This window comes from Callorhinchus milii, unplaced genomic scaffold (assembly GCF_018977255.1).
Source record: "Callorhinchus milii isolate IMCB2004 unplaced genomic scaffold, IMCB_Cmil_1.0 Scaffold12, whole genome shotgun sequence".
NCBI lineage: Eukaryota > Metazoa > Chordata > Chondrichthyes > Chimaeriformes > Callorhinchidae > Callorhinchus > Callorhinchus milii.
Window position 1 is genome coordinate 9026045 of NW_024704753.1, and position 23599 is coordinate 9049643.

The 23599-nt window shown below is 45.3% G+C and overlaps 1 protein-coding gene across 6 annotated transcripts in view; it reads right to left on the reverse strand.

Moving 5' to 3' along the window:
* pxk (PX domain containing serine/threonine kinase) overlaps positions 1-22620 on the reverse strand; it is a 33559-nt gene extending 10939 nt beyond the window's left edge. The window contains exons 1-13 of one of the 6 annotated variants that reach the window (XM_007910656.2): positions 22561-22620; positions 18298-18348; positions 16615-16662; positions 15532-15718; positions 13563-13640; positions 13201-13274; positions 12958-13032; positions 11552-11656; positions 6870-6971; positions 6577-6738; positions 4372-4489; positions 1679-1757; positions 725-770 (exon numbers count right to left, since the gene is read on the reverse strand). In XM_007910656.2, coding sequence (XP_007908847.1) covers positions 725-770; positions 1679-1757; positions 4372-4489; positions 6577-6738; positions 6870-6971; positions 11552-11656; positions 12958-13032; positions 13201-13274; positions 13563-13640; positions 15532-15718; positions 16615-16662; positions 18298-18348; positions 22561-22590 — 1155 coding nt within the window. In that variant the 5' untranslated portion in view covers positions 22591-22620. The other 5 variants (XM_007910655.2, XM_007910654.2, XM_007910658.2 and 2 more) reach the window with 5 other exon arrangements.
* Between the last annotated feature and the right edge of the window lie 979 nt (positions 22621-23599).

A 23599-nucleotide genomic window follows, 5' to 3' on the forward strand; every position in this document is an offset into this window, starting at 1 on the left:
TATAATACAACAGCTAACATTTGGAACTAAAATGTTAACATAGGACTTTCTAGAAGAGTTCTAGAAATTACCTGTATAGTGAATCACCTTTCTACAATGAATAAATTATAGCCTTTTAACACCTTGACCTTTACTGACAGAATGCTAATTGAACTAAAATTCAATGTTGTGAGACACCTTTTATCTTCATTTTCTTCAAAATTCTTAAATTCTGCTCGTTACTTCTGAAAAGTCATGGGCAAGAGGAACAGAGATTTTTAATGTCTCCATGTTAGACCAAAGTTTGTGTTTTTAATAAAGATAAAAATCTCCTGGCAATTTACCAAATATTAATGGGAAAACAATTCATTGTACTCTCTAAGAGGAAACACTTAGGATTTGATTCAATCTCAACATTCTGATCCTGGCAATTTTATTCCAACACATTATGATGTTACTCCCAATTAGCAGCACTGCTAATCTCCTGATCTTTGTAAACATTTAATCCAACACTCAGCAAGTACTATATATCCGATAATTCACACAGCCTATTTAATTTTGCTGCATTCACATCAGAAGTGTGAGCTCATAATTAAATCGCCCCAAAATAAATAAAATCTTAAAAAGGCGTGATTCTTAGCTACTGTGTGACAATATAGGGCTGAGAAGCCAGAGTCAAAATATTGAAATGTTGCTCCAAAATAGTGATCACCAATAAATGTTCATAAAAGTCCCTCTGACTTACCTTAAACTGTGGCTTTTCAGAATTAAACAACACGTCACTGAATAACCTAAAAGAAAACAATGCAATACAGATCTGTATGTTAAAGAACAGACTTTCAAAGAGCGGCGGGGGGGGGGGGGCGGCGAGGGGGGGGGCGGCGAGGGGGGGGGGGGGGGGGCGGCGAGGGGCGTGCACTCACCTCGCAAGCGAGAGGAGAAGAGCAACCGCACTTTTCTATTGGCCCAGCCCATAATCTAACCTCCGTGGTGGTGATGTGGCTCATCTCCCAAGTCCTCACTTGGCCTTTGCCCTAACTCCTCCAGCTCATTCCTCTCCTTCGAACACTAAATCCTCTACCATCCTCCAATCTCTCCCTTAAAATTCTCCTAGTTTATCGCCCTCCCAAACCCTCCCCCAACGTCCTCTGACATCTCCACCCTTCTAGTTTCACTCTGCTTCTGTTCTGAACGCCTCATTCTAGGTGACTTCAACCTGCACTTCACCTCCTCTTGCTCTATCTTCCCTGACATCTCCCTCTTCTCTCACAACCTCTCCCCCCACATCCACTCAGCCACACACGTCCATGGCCACCCGCTTGAACTGGTGATTACCCGCGGCATTCAGCGTCTCGGACATCAGTGTTGTTGTCTTCAAAGAGGTTGACAGAATACACTGTAAAGTGAATTGACTGTACTTTTTGTGAGTGAAATATGCCAGCCAATTGCAATCATGAATTGAGTAACCAAATTATTATTTATGCTTGAATGGATAATTGCCCCCGGAAAAGCGATCCATCAATCAACTAACAACCAGGTTCCTTACTGCTAGGTAAACAGAGGCGTGTGGACAACAACTTACCTAAGGCCTTGACCAGGAATCGAACCCAGGTCCTCTCGCTTGCGAGGCGAGTGCTCTAACCAATACGCTACAGGACTTAACCACAAAAGGCACAAAAAAAATAGTTTTGCCACTTACTGTGTGTCAAGTAGTTGGGTGAGTGTTGGCATGCTGGATTTACAGGCTTCCGTCGAGAGAATGGATTGCAAGACAACCACTGTAAGGAGAAAACAAAACAGTTTATATTCCATTCTGGAGTGTTCCTTCCACAGATAATTATTCTATCTACAAGCAAGATAACTGTGGGCAGCTTCCCCTTCCACTTGAACCTCCACTTCAACCCCTCCTGCTCTACCTGTCGACTTCTCCTCCCTCCTCTCTTCCCTTAACCTCTCCCTCCTCATCCACTCCCCCACCCACGACATTGGCCACCTCCTTGACCTGGTGATCACCCGGGGCCTCACCGTCTCGGACATCACCATTATCAATAAAGCCATCTCGGACCACCACTTCATCTCCCTCAACACTTCTGTACCCCTTCCCCATTCTCAACCCTCCACCATCACATACCGTCCGTGGAAAAAAATTTCCTCCCTCTCCCTCTCCACTGCCCTGGAGTCATACGAACTCCTACACCTCTGGCCCTCCCTGACCGATCTCCCCTCCTCACTCTCCTTTCTCCACAACTCCCTCTCCTCCATTCTGGACTCCCTTGCCTTCCTCAATTCCCGAACTGCCTCATACTCCCGTAAATCCCCCTGGTACACCAGCCATCTGTTCCCTCAAGGCACAAGTGCAAGCTGCCAAACACGCTTGGACCAAATCCAAACTAACGGTCCATCGGCAGACTTGGCCTCTCTCCTCATCTCCCAGTTCCACTTTCTGGTCCCTCTCCTGTCCGACGTCATCAACCTCTCCTTGTCAACCGGCTCAGTTCCAACCCCCCCTAAAAAAAGCTGTCATCACCCCCATCCTGAAAAAACCTTCCCTGGACCCATCCCTCCTCTCCAGCTAAAGCCTCATCTCTCACCTCCCATTCCTCTCCAAGGTCCTGGAACGAGTCGTCGCGTCCCAGCTCCGCGCCTTTCTCTCTCGCCATTCCCTCTTTGAACCCCTCCAATCCAGCTTCTGCCCTCTCCTCTTTAATATCTACATGCTCCCCCTTGGTGACATCATCCACAGACATTGGGTCAACTTCCACATGTATGTGGATGACTATCTTTCTGCCTTCGCCCTCAACTCCAGGACCACTGCTGACCTGACAGACTGCCTGTCGGACATCAAGTCCTGGATGAGGGCAAATTTCCTACAGCTGAATGTGAACAAGACTGAGGCCCTACTGATTGGCTCGCGCCAGCGCCTCAGCACCTCAGGCTCTGGCAGCATCAACCTCCATGGTTGCTCACTACAACTCACCAGCCAGTCAGGAACCAGGTGTCTTGTTCGATCCTCAACTGCCTTTCTCCCCCACATTCAAGCCATAACCCACTCTGCCTTCCCTCACCTCCATAACATCGCCCGACTCTGCCACAACCTCACACCTCAGGCTGCTGAAACTCTTGTTCATGCCTTCATCACCTCCAGGCTCGACTATGCAAACGCCCTGGTTGTCGGCCTTCCCAACTCCTCCCTCCACAGGCTGCAGATAATCCAGAACTCTGTAACCCGTGTCCTCTCCCGCACCAAACTCCATGACTCCATCTCCCCCATTCTCGCCCGACTCCACTGGCTCCCTATCCTTCAGAGGATCCAGTTCAAGATCCTGGTCCTCACATACAAAGCCCTCCATGGCCTCGCCCCACCCTACCTCTGTGACCTCCTAACCCCCTACTAACCCACCCGTTCCCTCCGCTCAGCCAGCTCTGGCCTGCTCCACATCCCCCGACCCACCCACCCCGCCATTGGCGGGAGAGCCTTCAACCACTCTGCCCCTAACCTCTGGAATTCCATCCCCCAATCACTCTGCCTCACCCCCTCCTTAGCCTCCTTCAAGTCCCACCTGAAGACCCTCCTCTTCGACCATGCCATCGGCCACCCCCCTTCCCCTCCCCTCCCTCCCCCCCGACCCCAGCTCTGGTCTGAAATGCTGTACTCTGTCCAGCGCCTTGGGATGTCCTCCCGACGTGAAAGACGCTATACAAACGTAATCTTGTTGTTGTTGATTCAAAACAACAAAAAGGAAACAATTGGCACATAACTACAGCATGTTAACAGAGAAACATACCGTATTTGATTAAAGTTACTTTGAGCTGTCGTGACTACTGTTATGTAGACAAATGAGACAGATAATGTCTGAAAAAAATCTTGAGAACCCCAACTTCCATGGTCCTCACATACAAAGCCCTCCATGGCCTCGCCCTACTGAATCTTTCAAATAAGGCTAAATTTAAACTTGGTGAAGAATTTTAAAAATGGGTAAACCTAATTTACATGTGGTTCAAAAGCAGTTTACATTATATATACTGTGGAGTCCTGTAGCTCAGTGGTTAGAGCACTCGCTTTGCAAGCGAGAGACCCGAGTTCAATTCCAGGCAGGGCAAAACCTTGGGCAAATTTCCTTACTCCACACAGAGCCTAATAATAATCCCTCCAAAACCAAAAACAATAATAAATTGGTCATTTTCAATCTACGACTGTTTGTGGGACATTGCTGTGCGCAACTGGCTGCCACGTTCACCCACAAATATACAGTCAATTCACTTTACAGTATGTTCTGTGAAGCGCTTTGGGACGTCCTCCCAATGTGAAAAGCGCTATATCAAATGCAAGGAATATTATTATTATTATATTAACATTGAACCAGAAATAAACCAGTTAAAACATTTTATTACCTATATTCGATGAGGGAGCAGGTGGGTAACTGTCCACTGGTACTGTATCTGATGGCCTCCCATAAGTCATTTCATACAGTAAGTGGCCAAAACAGAAAACATCAATAGCTTCCATTGTCTGGAGAATTAAAGGAGACATTTGCAGAATGGGTTTTATAACACATGCTGGATATGCGTTGTTCTGAAGATGGTACATTTTAATCATCACATTTTAGCACTTCTCTCAGTTTGGGGATGGATTAACTGGTGCACAGTAACCATGTCTTCCTGATACCTAACCCAGTCCCAAGACCCCTTAGCACATATAAATGCAGCATTTCCTTTCCTCACTCAGAAACTGTACATTGCAAATATACATCATATACAAATTCTTTCTCCTAATAGAAGTCTCAATGGATACATTTGTAGCCAGAGACACCATTAATAACATACACTTGCGATTTTACAGAAGATGCACTTCAATTAAATACAGACGACAGTCTACGTCCCTTCTCTAGACAATCCAACCTAAACTGACAAACTGCTCCGTTAGAAGAACTATGAAATACACTAGAACAGAGTGGTCCAACCTTTATAGCTGCCGAGGGTCGGAATTCCTTATTAGAGAAAGATCCGCAGGTCGCATAAGCAATATTTTGTGTTTCCCTTCCAGAAACATAACAACACTGACACAACTCCTTTGTCATATTGGAAGGACATCTCAAAGTACTTGACGCTGTCGGCTGGGCACCTGAGCTGGGGATGAGAGCTGAGAATGGTGGGATGGGGAGGGGAAAAGATGACCAAAAGCATGGTCAAAGAGTTAGGTCTTGACTGCCTTGAAAGAGGACAGGGAGGAGCCAGTCGGAGGGACTCCAGGAATGGAACTCCAGAGCACGTGGGCAAAATGGCGATGGTGGGGCAGATGGGGTTGGGGGGGTGGACGGACATGAAGCAAGCTGGTGTTTGCTCTGCAAAGGGAACAGCAGGGTCGAGAGGTCCCAGAGGTGCAGTGGGGGCAGGAAGAGGGAGAGAGGACGTAGAAAGGATACTGGGGAAAGCAGGAGCTTTCTGTGAGGAAACTGCACAGCACATATCTTGGTGTCTGTCCTCGGTTCCCTTTCCCCCCCATCCCCCACAGTGGCCGAGGGAGAATCCGATTATCTATCCTGACAGTGAACCACGAAACGCTGCCCTCACTTCTCCTCGCTCTCTGTTGTCTCACTTTTTTTTTCTCTCCCCATCTTCCTCGTGGTTTCTTTCTCACGCACTCTCGTGCACACTCACACACGCTCTCTCCCTCTCACTTTCAATCACTCTCTCGCTGTGCTCTCTCCATTTCTTTCTCTCCCCTGCTCTCTCCCTCTATCAATCACCCTCACTCAATCTCCCATCTCTCTCCTCTCACACACACTGTTTTTCCCCTCAATCACTCTTCCCCCCAATCTCTCTCTTCCCCTCTATCATTCTCTCCCTCTACGAATTACTCTCCCCCCCTCCTCTCTGTCTCACTCAATCACTTTCACTCCCTTCTTTCTCTCCTCCTCTCCCAATCCCTCCATCTTGTCTTGTTACGCTCTCTCAATCCCTCTCCTCCCCTTCTCTCTCCCCCTCCGTCCCCTTCCTCTCCATTCCCCTCCCTCTCCCCCTCCCCTCCGTCCTCCCTCCCCCTTCCCCTCCTCTCCCTTCCCTCTCTCCTCTTCCCCTCCCTCTCTCTCAAACCCCCTCTCCCCTGCCTCTTCCCCCCTGCCTCAATCACCCTTTCCTCCCTCAATCCCCCTTTCCTCCCCTTCCTTCTACCCATCTACCCTCCCTGCCCTCCACTCTCTCCCCATCTCTCTCTCTCCCCTCCAATCAGCCACTCGGGTCACTATCTGCCGCAGCCGGAGCCAGTGTGGTTGCTAATGACACGGTGGATAAAGGTGGCTTGTTTTCCCCTCGGCTCCAGTACACACCACAGGTAACACAGTATATTTTCACCTCTGTGATGCAACCCCAAACCGCTGGCTTCGGACGCTGTCTTGGGAGGACGTTCACCAGGGAGGGAGGGAACGGAAGTTAGAATGTTGGAAATGGTTGAGGGCCGGATACAATCACCAGCCGGGCTGTTGGACTACTCTGCTCTAGAATACTGATTGTTACAATACCTTGAAAAATGTAAAAGATGAATTAAGGCATTAATGGTATCAAGACATTCCAGACACGTCCTTATACTAATGTACTCACATTGATTTTCCTACACTGTGTGTAATACGGCCTATAATAGCTGGGCAGTCCTAGCAAAGAATTTTCTAAATCCAGCAATTTACACACGTCTCCATCAAGCATTACATTTGAACAGTGAAGATGTCCGTATGGAAATCCTTTTTCATGAAGAAATTTCAAAATCTGGAATCAAAGTCAAACTGGTCAGTGAGGTGTTTATTGTTTGTTCCCAAATAATGTAATGGCAGAATCGTGCTAAGCAACATTAACTGAAGGTTTACATAACTAAACTAACAACTCTTAAATCGATTTACCTCCAATATCTGTCTCCCGAAAGTTTTGATTTGTTGAAGATCAAGACCTTGAATTTTCTTAGGATTGCAGTACTTCTTCAGGAAAGGATCTTTTGGTTTAGCCTTTATTCAAAATAAACACATTCCTTAGAGTTAGATCAACAACTTGGATTGATATAACTCACCTTACTCAGGGTAGCGTCCCAGAGCGCTTGACAGTGGTGGAGCATGACCCCGAGCCGGCGGGAGGGGGAGGTGACTGTAGGCATGGTCAATTAAGAAGAGGCCAGGCGGAAGGATAGAGGAAGAGTGTTCCAGAGTTTCGGGACATATTGGCTGAAAGCAAGGCCACCAATGATGGAACGGAGGGCTCGAGGAACATGCAAAAGGCTGGAGCCAGTTGAGCAGAGGCATCAAGTTGTGGGTTCGGGGATAAGCAGGTTGGAAAGGTAGGGAAGTGCCAGGGCATGAAGGGATTTGAAAATGAGTGTGCGGATTTTGAAACTGATCCATTTGGCGATAGGGAGCCAGTGGAGCTTAGCTAGAACTGGTGTGATGGGGGTACGGAGGTTAGTATGGGTGAGTACCCGGGCGGCTGAGTTTTGGATCAGCTGGATCCTGGTTATGGTGGAGCTGGGGAGACCAGCACATTTGAGAAGTCAAGTCGGGAGGTGACAAACGCAATGAATGAATGTTTCAGCTGTGTCCGGGGTAAGGTATAATTGGAGACGGGAAATGTGGCGGAGGTGGACGGAAGGCTGTCCTGGTCAGGGACCGGGTGTGGGGAAGGAAGGAGAGCTGTATGGCTTCCGTCTTCTCAACATTTAGTTGTTGGAAGTTTTCGCTCATTCAGGCCCTGATTTCCGGCAGACAAGCCAAAAGAACATTGGTGGAGTTTATATTAATTTTTAGTTGACTCCCACATCTAGAAATATTCCATGAAAATCAGACATTTACTGTTTTGTTTTTAACAAAATAGCAACTAAATGATCATAGCCTCATTCAACACAAAACTATTGCCTATGTAATCTGATTCATTTCAAAATACTGTAGTCAAGTAGTGCACAACTATGAGAGACCGACAATGCCTCAGTCTTTAAAGTCAATCAGGACAAACTACCTTCTTTATAACAGAGTAATAATAATAATCCTTGCATTTGATATAGCACTTTCCACGTCGGGAGGACGTCCCAAAGCGCTTCACAGAACACACTGTAAAGTGAATTGACTGTATATTTGTTGGCAAACGCGGCAGCCAATTGCGTACAGCAATGCCCCACAAACAGTCGTAGATTGAAAATGACCAATTTATTATTGTTTTTAGTTTTGGAGGGATTATTATTAGGCGTGTGGAGTAAGGAAACTTGCCCAAGGTTTCGCCCTGCCTGGAATTGATCTCAGGTCTCTCACTTGCAAAGCGAGTGCTCTAACCACTGAGCTGCAGGACTCCACAGTAGTGAATGAGACAAATCAAAGCAGTGAACTGATCAACCAATGTAGATTATATTATAGAGTAAAGTTCAAGTGTTTTTTTTAATAAATGCCATCCGAACTCAGAGGCAAGATTACAACCTTGCAGTCAATCGAAGATTTTTTTTTACAAATAAGTAGATCACATGGGAGGACTTAGGATTGAACACTGAACAATTTCAATGATTTTTGAATAAGAAACAAAATGAAAAGACTACTCCCTCGACTTCATCATCACACATGGCCTTGATATTTCCGACCTGTCCATCAGACAAGGCCAACTGGGACCACTTCCTCATCTCCCTCTCCCAAAGCCTCCACCATATTTTTCCGCCCCTGGAAAAAGTTTCCCCACCCACCCCCAACCGAGTCCCTTACAAATGCCCTCTTTTCCTCGGACCTCCTCTCCATTTGGCCGTCCATCCGCAGAGATCCTGATGCAGCCGTCGAACTGCTGAATGACCATCTCTCCTCAACCTTCAATTCCCTGGTTCCCCTGAAATCCAAGGTTGTTTCCAAACCCACCCACTCCCCCTGGTATAACAGTCATCTCCGCTCACTCAAACCACAAACCCGGATGCTCAAGCGCAGATGGCAGAAATCCGGCCTCACGATTCAACACCAGATGTGGCTCGAGCACCTCCGCACCTACTGCCTCTCCCTCTCACAGGCCCAAACTGACTTTTACTCCAAGGTCATCCGGAAAGTAAATAGCAATCCAAAGACACTGTTTTCCATTGTCCGTCACCTCCTCCACCGTGCAACCCCTCAAGCCCCCTCTATCCCCACGTCAAATGCCAAGTGCGAAGAGGTCCTAGATTTCTTTGCCTCAAAAATTGAAAACGTCCGCTTGGCTGCATTGTCCCCACCACCCACCCTCCTACATGTCCCCTTCCACCACTCCCAGACCATCCACACCGCCTTCTCCCTCCGCCATGGGTCCTGCCACGCCCCCCCTCCTTACATTCCTTTGCTCCCATTTCTCCTTCCTTCCTCTCAACCACAATCACCCAGATGAAGTTCACTACCTGTTATTAAACCCCTCCCCACCAGCTGCTGATCATTCAACTCCCCCTACTCTCCCCCTGGTGGCCGACACGGTCAACCAGTCTCTCTCCTCAGGCTCTGTTCCACTCTTCCTGAAAACCACTGTCATTCCACCCCTACTCAAAAAAAACACCCTTGATCCCTCTAACCTTTCACATTACCCTCCCATCTCCAACCTACCTTTCCTAGCCAAAGTCCTGGAACGCATTGTTGCAGGTCAACTTCGGTCACACCTCTCCCTCCACTCCCTCCTCAAGCCCCTGCAATCTGGTTTTCGCTCTGCTCATAGCATAGACTGTGCTTGTTAAAGTCACAAACAACATTCTCTCTCTCTGTGACCAGGGCTCTTTCTGCCTCCTCGTCCTCCTGGATCGCTATGCCCCATTCAACACAGTTAATCACGCCATTCTCCTCCACCACCTCTCCTCCCTCATCCACCTTTGTGGAACCGCACTCGTATGGTTCGAGCCCTACTTAACCAACCGCCTCCATTTTATCTTAGCAAATGGTTTCTCTTCCCTGCCCCGACCGGTCATCTGCAGGGTACCCAGGGGCTCCATCCTTGGCCCGCTTCTTTTCTTTATCTATGTGCTCCCTCTGGGCGATGTGATCTGCAGACATGGGGTAATCTTTCACGATGTATGCGGATGACAAACAAATCTACTTTGCCTCCTGCAGTACCAATTCCAAGTCCGCCAATGTTCTATCAGCTTATCTGGCAGATATCAAGGTCTGGATGAGTGTAAACTTCCTCCAGTTGAATATGGTCAATGACTCGTCTTCACTCCTGCACATTTAAACTCTCAACCTACCTGGGCTCTCCCTCAGATTCACTGAACCAGTGTGCAACTTAGGTGTCCGTTTCTACCCCCAGCTGTCCTTCCTCCCCCACATTCAGTCCCTAACCAGGACCGCTTTCTTCCACCTCCACCATATTGCCCACCTCTGACCGTATCTTATCCCAAATACAGCTGAAACCCTCATGCATGCGTTTGTCACCTCCCGTCAGGATTACTCCAACACACTTCCCACTGCTATCCCCAGCTCATTCAAAACTCTGCTGCCTGCATACTTACCCGGACCAACTCCATTCCCACATCTCACCAGTTCTGGCTAGGCTCCACTGGCTCCCCATCACCGAATGGATTGACTTCAAGAACCTCACTCTCGTGTCCAAATCCATTCACTCCCTGGCACCTCCCTAACTCTCTGACCTCCTCATTACCCAATCCATCACCCGGTGCCTCTGCTTGACTGGCACCGGTCTCCTGCTTGTACCTCACACCCTCCGCCCCACCATGGGAGGTCATGCTTTCAGCTACTATGCTCCAAAACTCTAGAACACTCTCCCTCAATCCCTCCGCCTTGCCCACTCTCTCCCCTCTTTCAAGTCCCGCCTGAAAAATTTTCTGTTTGACCGTGCTTACAGCCACCTGCCCCCTCCCCCCAGCTCGGGTTCAGGCCCCGCCACTGTTAAGCTCTCTGAGACTCTACTCAGCATGGAATGCTCTATACAAGTTCAAGTTGTTGTTGTAGCAATGCACCATCAATATGAAAAGATCCTGGTCTAGAAAAGACCATTGGGCATCTGGCAGATCTCAAAATATTTTTTTATAATATTAGCAAGTTAATAGCTATCTTATTTCCTCTAGATTTTGTGAACTGAATTGGCATCCACTGTAGGGTAGTAGTCTAACCCATGTAATTACCAATGATTAATTACATATTCTTCATTACTTGCCTTTCCCCATTTATTAAAATGCCCTCATTAGAGTGCAATACTTCCCTCAGAGATAAACATAAGAGATGAGATGTTTTAGATAATAAAGCATTTCAATTCTAAAGATCATCTCAAGTTACTGTTTAACTTTGTACCTGAACAGAACATTTAAATATGACCACAATTTGCTGTAGATTATTGAAGATACGTCTACAACCTGTTTCCCTTGGCTTTTTATCAACCGTCACTTTTTTCCCCCGTTTTAAATAATTCTGGTATAGAATAAAACAGACAAGTATGGCTTCATATCTTTCTTAAACCATTGGCTGGTTTCTCGAGCCCAAGTACAATACGAAAGTAAACACACGGTTACACTTTACAATTCTAGCATTTTACAATGTTTTATGAATCAGTTCCATCACATAGTTTTGTCTGATTTAATAAACAGCAATAATGTGGAGCGTACCTTGCAGATATAATCCCTTAGTGTCCCTTTCTCATTGTACATTCGGATTACCAGTGCTGAAGATTCACTAGCGGTGGCAAATGTGACCGGGTAGACACAGGGGTGCTAGAGCAAATAAGAAAGTCTTCGAAAATCCAGAGTTTGATGCAAACACAGAATCACAGCTTTAAACAATTTTTTTTGTGGAAATCAATGAAATAGATGAGGTTCCACTGATGCTTCAATGGGTAACTAAAGCACTTGGGATTAAAGTTCCTGGCTCACATTGAGTTAGTCGATGAAATTTTAAACTGTACTTACATATTACATTTAATTTTATATTCGGTATTTTTGAAGGTTATAAAATGTGCTTCAGCTTCATTGTCCCTCAACCATATGGCAGGAATAAACTTCCTGCTCAAACCAAATCTGTTTCCACCACCCTTTCAGGCAGTGAATTCCAGACCGTAACAACTTTGTGTAAAAAAAGTCTCCTCATACCATCTGGTTCTTTGTCAATTATCTTGAATCTATGTCCCCGGTTACCGACCCTACATTGAACCTAATGATATTGTGATCACTGTTATCCTTCCTCCGTGCTCCTTACACGGTTTTCTTCCCAGTCTATGTTAGGATAATTTAAGTTACCCATTATCACTTTGTTTCTCCATCTTTCTGAAATCTGTTTGCAGATTTGCTCCTCTATTTGATGGTCTGTAGTATACACCTAACAGGTACTCTTCTGCTCCAAATAAGTTCCGTCTTTAATCCCTCTTGCACATCATCCCTTTCCAGGGCTGTAACAGAATCTTTGATCAATACTGACACCCCCTCCTTTTTTCCTTCTCTATCCCTCCTGAATACACTGTAGCCAGGAATGTTACGCTCCCATTCCTGCCCTTGTTTTAGCCACGTCTCCCTTATTACATCATAATCCCATGTGGCAACGTGCGCCTGCAGCTCATCAACCTATTTGTTATACTCCGTGCACTTACGCACATGCACTCCAAAACTGCCTTTGTCTACTTTGTATTTCTCCCCTGTGATTGATCCCTCCTGTTTCTAGACAACTCTTTATGGCAGTTATTTGTCTCTCCCAGTCCTCTATGTTACTTGTTTCTCCTCTCTGATGTTACATCCTGGTTCCCTCACCCCTGCCAAATTAGTTTAAACCCTCCACATACCACTACCTTAATGAGTCTCAATGAGGGTAAATGACATTTATGTACAAACCATACAAGAAAACAATTATACCCTAAAACTGTGAGCACTTTAAAATTTTAGTGCCTTTTAAAATATTTTTATATTCCTGAAAATAAGTCTATTTACAATTATTTATTTAATTTGTAGCATAAGTTGTGTCAGTAAGTGAACCTTTACAGTCTATTATAGGGTCTATCCATTACACACTATGAATTGTTACTTACAGACCAAGAAGTTAGAAGCTTCATTGTTGACTGAAGATCTTTGTCAGACAGAAACTTATCAGGACCAAGGTCAGCCTGAAAAACAGATCAACTGTGGATGAAATTTTGAGAACTGCTATATGAGAAATTGAAATTCTACGCAAGTCAATTTACTCAACATTTTAAATAACACATTATACAATATGAACTTCTGTAGTATATTGTGTTTGAAAATGAGAAATACTGTTTCTGGATCAGACCTACCCAACTTAATACTTGGCGTTCCTTGGGCTGGTCCTTACTTTTTATTAAAAGGTGCCTTTTCCTTATTCTCCAACCTTTTAAAAAACACACATTTTAAGTTTGACTGTTTCTCCTATCTGCAATATATTTTAACACATTTTAATTAATACAACTAATCTATATGTTTGTATGTTCAACATAAGAAGTGTGAAGGAAAATCAAAATAAATGCCCAGTCATAAACTAGAAGCAATGCTTGGTGCTGATATTTGGTGCTGGAAGTATATTTCATTCACTAACAATGGCATGTCTCATCTTGGGCACAAATATTCACCCCAAAAAATATCTAAAACAGGTGATCCGCCATATTATAGACTTACTTACCTATTTCTTTTAATGGTTCCACCACCTCCCAGTTGGGTTCAGAACGGAAGAACATGGATACCTGCTGTAAAGCAACTTCTGCAAAATTTAATGGAGAGAAAATGTTTTAAATATTGTGCTTTTATTTACAAACATTAATCACGAAAAATCAGCAAAAATAACACAAAACATGTATATCTTCTATTGCTGACTTCTTCGGTTAACATTTTATGTTAGAAGGGAATGCGGCCCATTGAACATGGTGATCTGTACTTTATTCTGACAGTGTAGAAGTGAATTTTTACTACATTTTTGTTATTCAATGGTCTCTTGGCTGCAAGATTGATGCAGCTACAGTGACATGATACACATTTCTAAATTCCCTTTAGTCCACTGAATTATCTCATATGAATACATTTGTCCAAAAACTGCTTAAGTTATCAAATTCTAAAACTTATTGGGATTTTAACAAGGAAGTGCTTCTCACTTTACATCTGCATTTAGCAGACATTCTGCTCTATTGAATCTAGGACTGAAGGACATTTCATTCTAACTACTAGTGTATCAGCAAGTCTGCGATGTGTTTTACATGTCAACCTTGAAAAGTAAAATGTACAACATGAACAGGTCAAGAACTTTGAAAATATTCCAGGAAAAATGACTAGAATGCTACTCTGGAAGCTTCCAGAAGTACTTGCTTGTGCTTTTACAGTAGGATAGCCTGATGACTTCTGAAATGTGGTTACTAAACACCTCAAGAGAGAGGTGGTATGAACAGAACACTCAGTGCTGGGATACTTAGAACAAATTATCTCAACCCTAAGGGACACATACATAATTTTGTAGCCTGTGCATTACTCAGCCTCCTCACATCCAGCATAAGTTCCATAATACCTGGTTGCTGTAAAATAGTCTATGAAATCAAACAGACTCACTCGTCTATTAAAAGCACAGTTTAGGTTGATACCCAACACAGTAACAGGATGTCTTAATATGGCACAGTATGCTTTCACACCAGACTAGTGAGTTCCCAACATAGTGATAAACATCTATCCAGGGAATGGTTGAGCAGCACTATCCCAAAAAAAGAGAAAATGTCTGTCTGTCAGCGTGTGACCAAGAAAGAAGGTGTGAAGGGATGTTGAGGGAAGCAGATGGGCATCCAAGAAGAGAAGATGTCTCCTCACAGCCACATAATGATTGGCATTAGCAGAGATTCACACCATCTCAGTTGGAGAATGGTGCATGGCCACTGTTGGGTGAGAATCTATAAGAGTAAAATTAACATTTTAAAAATAGGGAAAACACAAATGAAAACTGTAGCTCAGATTCCAAAAGGCAATCACCAATTTTCTACATAGGAAATTGCTACTTAGAATCCTGATTTATTACTTGCCATTATGTTTTGGTACAGCATCTATATTTTTGTATTACTGGAAACAACACACAGCTGTAGCAAATATGACTAACTACAATTTTAATTGGATTATTAAAAAAAAGGTATATGTAACAATCAAAACCAAACTAGCTGTAAAATGAGGCCTGTGGCAAGGCAGAGAACTGCTGGCCACTCTGTGGAGAAGAAACTGTGGAATTCTAAGACCTCTCTACCAAGGCTTGAGTAATTGAGGGCCTATTTAAGAACAACAACATGTATTTATGTAGCGCCTTTCACGCGGGGTAGCGTCCCAGGATGCTTTTTCTACATAGGAGTGTCCCAGAACTCTGTTTAAGAAAGAACTGACCTAAGTCCAGGTGAGATACTATACCTGGGATAAAAGTTAACGGCAGTTTTGGAGGGCTTTGTGGACACTATTGATTTGTTATAATTCATTTGGTGATGATTTGTTTGTAACTATCTGTGATTAAAATGCTTATTTTAGTTCCCAAAATTTAATTTAACTGGCTTGTTCGTGGCCACAAGCACCATCATCTGCGCAAGACCCTACTTGGGGCTCTCAGTAAGCACCAAGTTTGTTCCTGTACTAACCAGTATAGTTAGCTGAGTAATTGATGGGATCGAGGAATTTTTTAACCAGCTCACAGGTGGACAGTATGTGATGTGTTGTAATGAAATTCAGATAATTCTGAAGCCCTCGTTGCCTTTCTGCTATGAACTCTCGATCCATATTTCCAATGAGCTTTTTGGGAGGAAGAGGTAGGGTCAGGCCTGAGATCTGTATAAAACACACACACATCAGATCAAGTGTGACTGCACAAACACAGTAATGTGTGACATTTTGACACAGTCTGTTATATATATTAAAAAAATCCCCCCTCTCCAAACCCCCCCCGCCCCTCCTCTCCAAACCATCCCCCTCTCTCCAAACCACCCCCTCCAAAGCCCCCCACTCCAACTAACCCTCTCCTCCAGCCCCCCCACCCACAACACACCCCACACACCCCCCACACACTCTCCCAGCCCCCCTTCCACACATACCCCCCACCCCTCCCACACACACACCCCCCTCTCTCACACACACCCCCCCCACCCCTCCCACACACCCCCTCTCTCACACACACCCCCCTCCCACACCCCCACCCCCCCCAATCAGTCGCTCAGCAATCACTATCTGCAGTGGCAGCAGCCAGCGTTTGCTAAAGATCTAGTTGGTAAGGGACGCACTTGTCTTCCTGACACACTGCAGTAACAGACGGTATTATTTTCATTCTCCATGCTGCGTCCTCCCAATCGCCGGCTCCTGCCGCTGCCATGGGAGGACGTTCACCAGGTAGAGGAGCAGAAGCTGGAATATTGGAAATGGTCTCAGACCGGATAAAATCACCCGCTGGGCTGGATGGGGCCCATGGGCCACCAGTTGGATCACGCTGCCTTAGTTGGACTACACAAATTTCAACGTTTTAGGAAAACATCCCAAAATCTTGTGGCAATCATGCTTTTGAGGTTTTAATAGAACGTTATTGCAAAATGTACACAATTGGAAGTAGCAGGCTGGATTTTACCACAAATTTACATCCACAATCTTAAGCCAATGTTTCTACTTAATACAGATCCCATTTTGCAAAGTTCATGTTCTTGCAGCACGGCAAAAATGTGCACAACGTAAAGTACCTGTAAACTAGTATGAAGCACATCAAAGTCACTGTATCTTCTGATAACCTGTCAATTTAAAAAATATATTTAATATACATTAAAATTAATAATGATTTTGCTTTTATCTCTAAAAACTATACATCCAATTAATGCACAAGCATAATATGCAGAATGGACTCCTCTTGTACCGAATCTGCAAATGGACATGCTTAAAGTTTCTACCAAATATGTTCTAACAACTGTACTTTAAAGCCAAACAGCACAGAGGTTTCCTTCTTTTCCAATTCGATGACCTGAATTGAGTACTACCACATTCCAACACAAACTGAAAATCACTGATCAACGGTCAAGTGTATTTGTCGCGTTTAAAACTGGATCATATTAGATTAGGTTGCTCTGACAGATATTCCTTCTTATCTGTATGTAGAGAAAACTTCACAAAAGGCTACAGGATTTAATTATATTTTTACAACTCAAGTGACAAAGCAGTATTTATTTATTCATACTTTGAACAGTCATATAAAGTTTGCTTGGGGAGGTACAAACTACAGTACACATTATAAATTGCTTCATTATTAACTCAGGTTTGCATATGACGGCTGTGTGAACTCACTGCAAAATGTGCAACATGCAGGAAGTGACATCAATGGTGATCAGATGACCCAAAAGCCAGTCAGTTTTCTGCACGTATGAGCAGGGACATCACCAGTTCTGTTATTGGTGACATCATGATGCGGATCCATTGACTAATGATCATGGCCCGTTCTCAGGCTGGTTGGGGTTTTATGGATTTGCTCTACTTTACATCAGTTTAAAGAAGGTCTGATGAATTTCAACACCTGGAGCACAGCAAAAAACAGAAATTCGGGAATCATTTCACCAATTCTGCTTTCCTACCTAATATTAGCAAGTATACAAATTAAGAATTTATATTCTTTCAGTTGACCACAACAGGCATTAAAATACCAACTCCAGTATTGTATATTTTTGAAAAAAGAAGTCATCTGATCTAGATCGTGGAGTCCTGTAGCTCAGTGGTTAGAGCACTCGCCTTGCAAGCGAGACACCTGGGTTCAATTCCAGGCAGGGCGAAACCTTGGGCAAGTTTCCTTACTCCACACGCCTAATAATAATCCCTCCAAAACAAAACAAATAAGTTAGTCATTTTCAATCCACAACTGCTTGCGTGACACTGCTGTGTGCAATTGGCTGCCGCGTTTCGCCCACAAATATACAGTCAATTCACTTTCCAGTATATTCTGTGAAGCGCTTTGAGACGTCGAGAAGATGTGAAAAGCACAATATCAAATGCAAGGATTATTATTATTATTAAAAGAACAACAAATAGAGTGCCTTTCATGTCGGGAAGACGTCCCAAAGCGCTAGAAAACTCTTGTTCCCTAGAAACATCTCAAAGCACTTTGTAGAATTCAGCAAAAAGTGTAGTGGCTGTTTTTGTACGCGAACACAGCCAATTTGAATAGCAATGTCTCACAAACCGCAATGTAGTTAATGACCAATTTTATCTGGGGGATTGTTGGCCAGGATATCTGTTGGCCAGGATATCGGGAGAAAGACCCTTCAAAAAGAGAATAGTGCCGTGTATTTTCTAATAACCATATTGGACATTGATGTGGTTAGTTTCTTTTAAGCACTACAGGCATGTCACTGTAAAATAATGATTATTTTGAAATAGTTTACCTGCCAACTATTTTCTGCAGCAACTCCACGTTGTACACGAATGATGTATTCCTGTAAAAGAAACAAGAGACATGCAGATTAACACAAGCTGTTACATGGCAACAACATAATTTTAGCCAACACTACATATAATTTTATAAAGCTTCCTTCCAAAATAATATGTAGTATTTTCCTCAAGCCATTTATTTCTCTGTAAACCAAATAAGCATTGAAAGCAAATGATGCTGTGGGTAGCTTGACAGATGACGACACCAGATAATCTTATGAATCTAAAGGAGAAAAAAAGCTGGACACTTAATTTCTATCCTACAAAGCCAGACCATGAATAATTGGAAAAGTGTGGATGACAAGGACAATTCTACAAAGAAGATAAAAATAGAATTCCAATTCCAGTTAAGTAAGAGGGCCAAGGGCAGTGACATAGGTCAAAAGCAAACAAATAAGAGGATGCAATGTCACAGTTAATACAGATGATCAAATCAGTGAACCTCAGTAAAAGTCCAAAGACCACCACAATCAGAAAGGTCCAACTATATCCATCATGTAACATAAGAAAGGTGATCAAACCTATACGAAGTAAGACTGCATAAGCCAAAACCAATGTATAATCCTCTACTCACTATGTTAATTAAATAGGATATTACTACCACAAATCTCTGGACGTATTTCCATATCTCACAGCTTCTCAGACAGCATCATTTGCTAGGCTCTATTTTATGCCTGCTCCATATATAGAGCTTTATATGGTGTAGATGGTCTGAGCTTCTCAATTTGAAGCAATACCTTATTGAGTCTGCATTTGAAGACCACTGATTTTCTTCAGTAAAAATAGGCACCAAGAGAAGGTCAAAATGGTGGAAGGAAGTACAGAAAAAATAAATTCAGTTTCTTTAGGAGATTGCAAGTACAGTAGATTCTACTGTAGATAAAAGACCAGTGGTATTGGTGAGTCGTTTCCTTTTTCCTTTCCAGTCTCTCCAGCCATTAGCTCAGATGCTGTATTTTAAAAGAGCTTTTTTTCTCTACCTTTCTCCCCACTGGCATATGCCACTCTGCTCCTGGTCTGGCCTCCTCCTGCTGGAGTGTGGTTCCACAGTGCTGGTTATCCTCCGGTATCCTGTCCAAGTGGCCACTGTTCAAGATTGAGCCTCGAATGTAGACCGCATCACAGCTAAATCCTCTCCCAACCTGGCTGCCACACATGCACACAACCAGAGGGTTGCTGAAGAGGGAGGGACCAAGAGCAGGAATCCTGCCTAGTTATCCCCTCCTTAACCCTGACTAGTTTAGCCTATTAGCCAATTATCTGTTATTGTCAGATTTCCACCCCTCTACAACCAAACCACCAAATAATAATCCTTATATTTGATATAGCGCCTTTGTCTCAAAGTGCATCACATCAATTACTTTAGAATGTTATAACTGTTTGTTATCTTCAAATATCACTTTTAACCTTCTTACAGCAATATTTAAAATGGATTTCAAAACCAAATGGGAGGATAACTATACGACCCTTTTGAATCAATCAATTTGGAAGCCATAAAACCCTACCTTTAACCACCGACTGATCTTAGTCGAGCCAATTTCCAGTCTTTGAAGTTTACCAATCAAATATCAGATCTCACTGAAAAGCCTCGACAATACAATTATGTTTCCCATTAAAAATTCTCAATTAATGTATAGCATAAATTGTCCACATTCCAGAACACCAGTGGCAACAGTACCTGGAGCATGCATAGTGTTCTCAAATCAAGTCATTGCAGAAAAGGGCCAAATGGAGGACAAGAGCTTGCTGCAGAGACAGTGAAGTTATCTTGGCTACTTGGGGGATTGGTGGGAAGGAAGGGTCAAGGATATTTTTCTTCATAAATGTTTCATGGAAGTTTTATTTTTTATTAAAAACAATTCTTCATACAATTGTTGCTGATGATAAACATTTAAACAGAATTATTTTGAAAACTACCAGGAAACAATAATACCTAAAACATTTTAGAAGAGTTTCCTAAATTCTGGATGAAACAGCAAATATTAGACCACAGGATAGGCTCCTGAGCACTAAATGGATGCTTCTATTTCAGTTTTACTTGCATTCAGTTTAGCCATTCCTCCAGTTTCAGTTTTGCAATCCACCTTTTACTAGGAAGTTGAAACTGAAACGAAATTTGGGCTCCATATCAATTGGTAACATTGCCCATTTAAAAATCAAACTGATCCAAGAAGCAGGTTCTGGAATACTGCAGTTAACATTGCACAATAGTAGAATTACAAAAAGTTAGGGGGTAAATGAGTTTAACAATACACATCCCTACTGCTACACTATATTAAAGTGCGTCCTTCTTGATTATTTTTGTGAGTGCCAGGAATGGAACACTCTTCTATTTCAGCACCCAAGGCCAACACCAAACACTTCCAGGTCAAGATCATGGGGTATCCAGAAGAGGATCAGAGGAGATAAATAAATATTTCATCCCAACAATCTCAGCTGCATTGAAACACATTGATCACATAGGGAAAAGGGCACCATTTACCCCAGGGAGCTCGTTATTAGTTTATATTGTACTCCCTCAAAAGATTCTTGTGCTGCAAACTCATCACAACTCAGTAACTCATCCATTTTTAATTCGGAATGACTGTGCAACTGTTGATACAGTACTTGTTCATTTGCTGGCTGCATGCAGATCTGCAGCCCCATATCAGTCAGTGCCTTAACTTTTGACAAAACTCACAGGAGGTTTTATAGATTTAGATTACTTTGGGAAAACAAGGATTAGCACGGTATCAATGTGTAGGCACATTTCTGGTGGCATAAATCCAAGGGTCAGCAGATGGAAGAGAAACGTGCAATGAATGAAACAAGAGGAAATTGCACAACTCTGGGTTGGGTGGTGGGGAGGTTGTAAATCAGGAGATGCGAATGGTGATTTGGGCAACAATGACAACAGTAAAGTATAATAATCGTTGCCTTTGATTTTGCCCTCAAGTCAGAAAACTTTCCAGCGCCCCGGGACGTCCTCCTAACATGAAAGGCGCTAAACAAATGTAATGTTGTTGTTGTTATATCCAGACAGGCGGCGACCCCAGTGCCAGGTTCCTCCCCCCCAGGCTCCCCCCCCCCAGGCTCCCCCCAGGCTCTCTCCCCCCCCCCCAGGCTCCCCCACCCAGGCTCCCCCCAGGCTCTCCCCCACCCCCCCCCCAGGCTCCCCTCCAGGCTCCCCCCCAGGCTCCCCCCCAGGCTCCCCTCCAGGCTCCCCCCCCCCCCCCAGGCTCCCCTCCAGGCTCCCCTCCAGGCTCCCCCCCCCCCAGGCTCTCCCCCACCCCCACCCAGGCCCCTCGCTCTCAACTGCAGCGAGAGACACCGGCACAGGCGGGGCGGGTGGTGCTCGGTTTCTGAGTCCCCACAGCCGCTGTCAGCCCCCCCCCCGGGAGCCGAGCCCCCCCCCCGGGAGCCGAGCCCCCCCCCGGGAGCCGAGCCCCCCCCCCCCGGGAGCCGAGCCCCCCCCCCGGGAGCCGAGCCCCCCCCCGGGAGCCGAGCCCCCCCCCCCGGGAGCCGAGCCCCCCCCCCCCCGGGAGCCGAGCCCCCCCCCCGGGAGCCGAGCCCCCCCCCCCCGGGAGCCGAGCCCCCCCCCCCCGGGAGCCGAGCCCCCCCCCCCCCCCCCGGGAGCCGAGCCCCCCCCCCGGGAGCCGAGCCCCCGGGAGCCGAGCCCCCCGGGAGCCGAGCCCCCCCCCCGGGAGCCGAGCCCCCCCCCCGGGAGCCGAGCCCCCCCCCCCGGGAGCCGAGCCCCCCCCCCCGGGAGCCGAGCCCCCCCCCCGGGAGCCGAGCCCCCCCCCCGGGAGCCGAGCCCCCCCCCGGGAGCCGAGCCCCCCCGGGAGCCGAGCCCCCCCCCCCCGGGAGCCGAGCCCCCCCCCGCACACACCGGCTCGCGGCCTCCACCTGAAGCGCGGCCGCCGCCCGGTCGCTTTACCGTGTGGGACTGCAGGCTCTGACTGGCTTCTATCAGACACGACAGCGGCACCGTGTCGTCCAGCAGCACTTTACCGGGGCTTTTCTTCTCCATGAAGGCCATGGCGAGGGTCGACTCCGCCGCGCACGTGAAGCGAAGCCGCCGCGGGGGGAGCGGAGGCCAACCGACAAGCGCCACCGGAGCCGCGCCGAGTCCTGGGGCGGCCGCTGGGTCCTACACTCCGCCCGGTACTGTCTGCGCGACAGGGACAGCGCCGTCAGCGGAGAGCGATACCGTGCAAAAGCGTCCCGGACCCACACACCGTGTATGCCATGAGGATTAAGAATACCATCCCCCCGATTGCAATCCGGTCACCTCTCCCCCCGGCGGCTCGGAGTCAGGCTCCACCTCTGTTAAGCGCTCTGAGACGCTTCCCTGGATGGAGGGCGCTATTTAAGCGCAATGTGTTGTTGCTGCTGTATTAGGAGCGGGAACCCCCAGCAGTCAACAGTAGTTAGAATATCGCAGTAAATAAACGGTTGACTGAACCACACAGGATTCACATTAGCTTTCAAGAGGAAACTACATATATAAGCAACAACAATCTGTGTGTGGGCCCTCCATGTGCAGAGGGGATGTCTGGTTTGGATACCCCTGATCCTGGTGATGTGTTTCCAGGCGTCATCTCCCCATATCCCTCTATTCCTTTCTCCCTCATGTACACAAAATGCACATTTTAGTGCTGGAACAACTTGATTTTAATGGAATGTCATGATAAATGCACCTCCTGTCAACCAAGAGGGAGTGGGGGTCCCAAACCTCTCGGCAATCTTCCCAGAGACTGGCAGTGCCTGGACATGTAAATATAGCCCCAACTCTGGTTGATAGTGAGATAATAGTTGATACGTAGATAGCGAGTAACAGCCAAAATCAATACTCAGGACACAACGGGCTGTAGGGATGGAATCTGAATATACGCAATGCCATCCTATAGATAGAATGACAGGAGCATGTTCAGTCCTCTAAGAATTGAGTTAAAACAATCAGTTGAAGGTGTAAAAACTATGAAGAAAAAGGGACTATCCTTTCCAAAAGCCATGGATAATTTGGTTCTCTAAAATTATAGATTGAAAAATTTGGGATATCAGTCAAACTTTTAAACTATATTGTTCAACCGTGACTACTTACATCACAAATACTGTACTCGGGTGAGGATTGGCAACCTTGAAAGATTATTTTAATCCTTTATATTTATACTTTAAGCGTTTGTATTTATACTAATCTTTAAAATATACAGGCAGTTCTATTTCTAAAAGGTGTTAATTGAAATACCATTAATTATTTTTAACGGAAATTCAAAT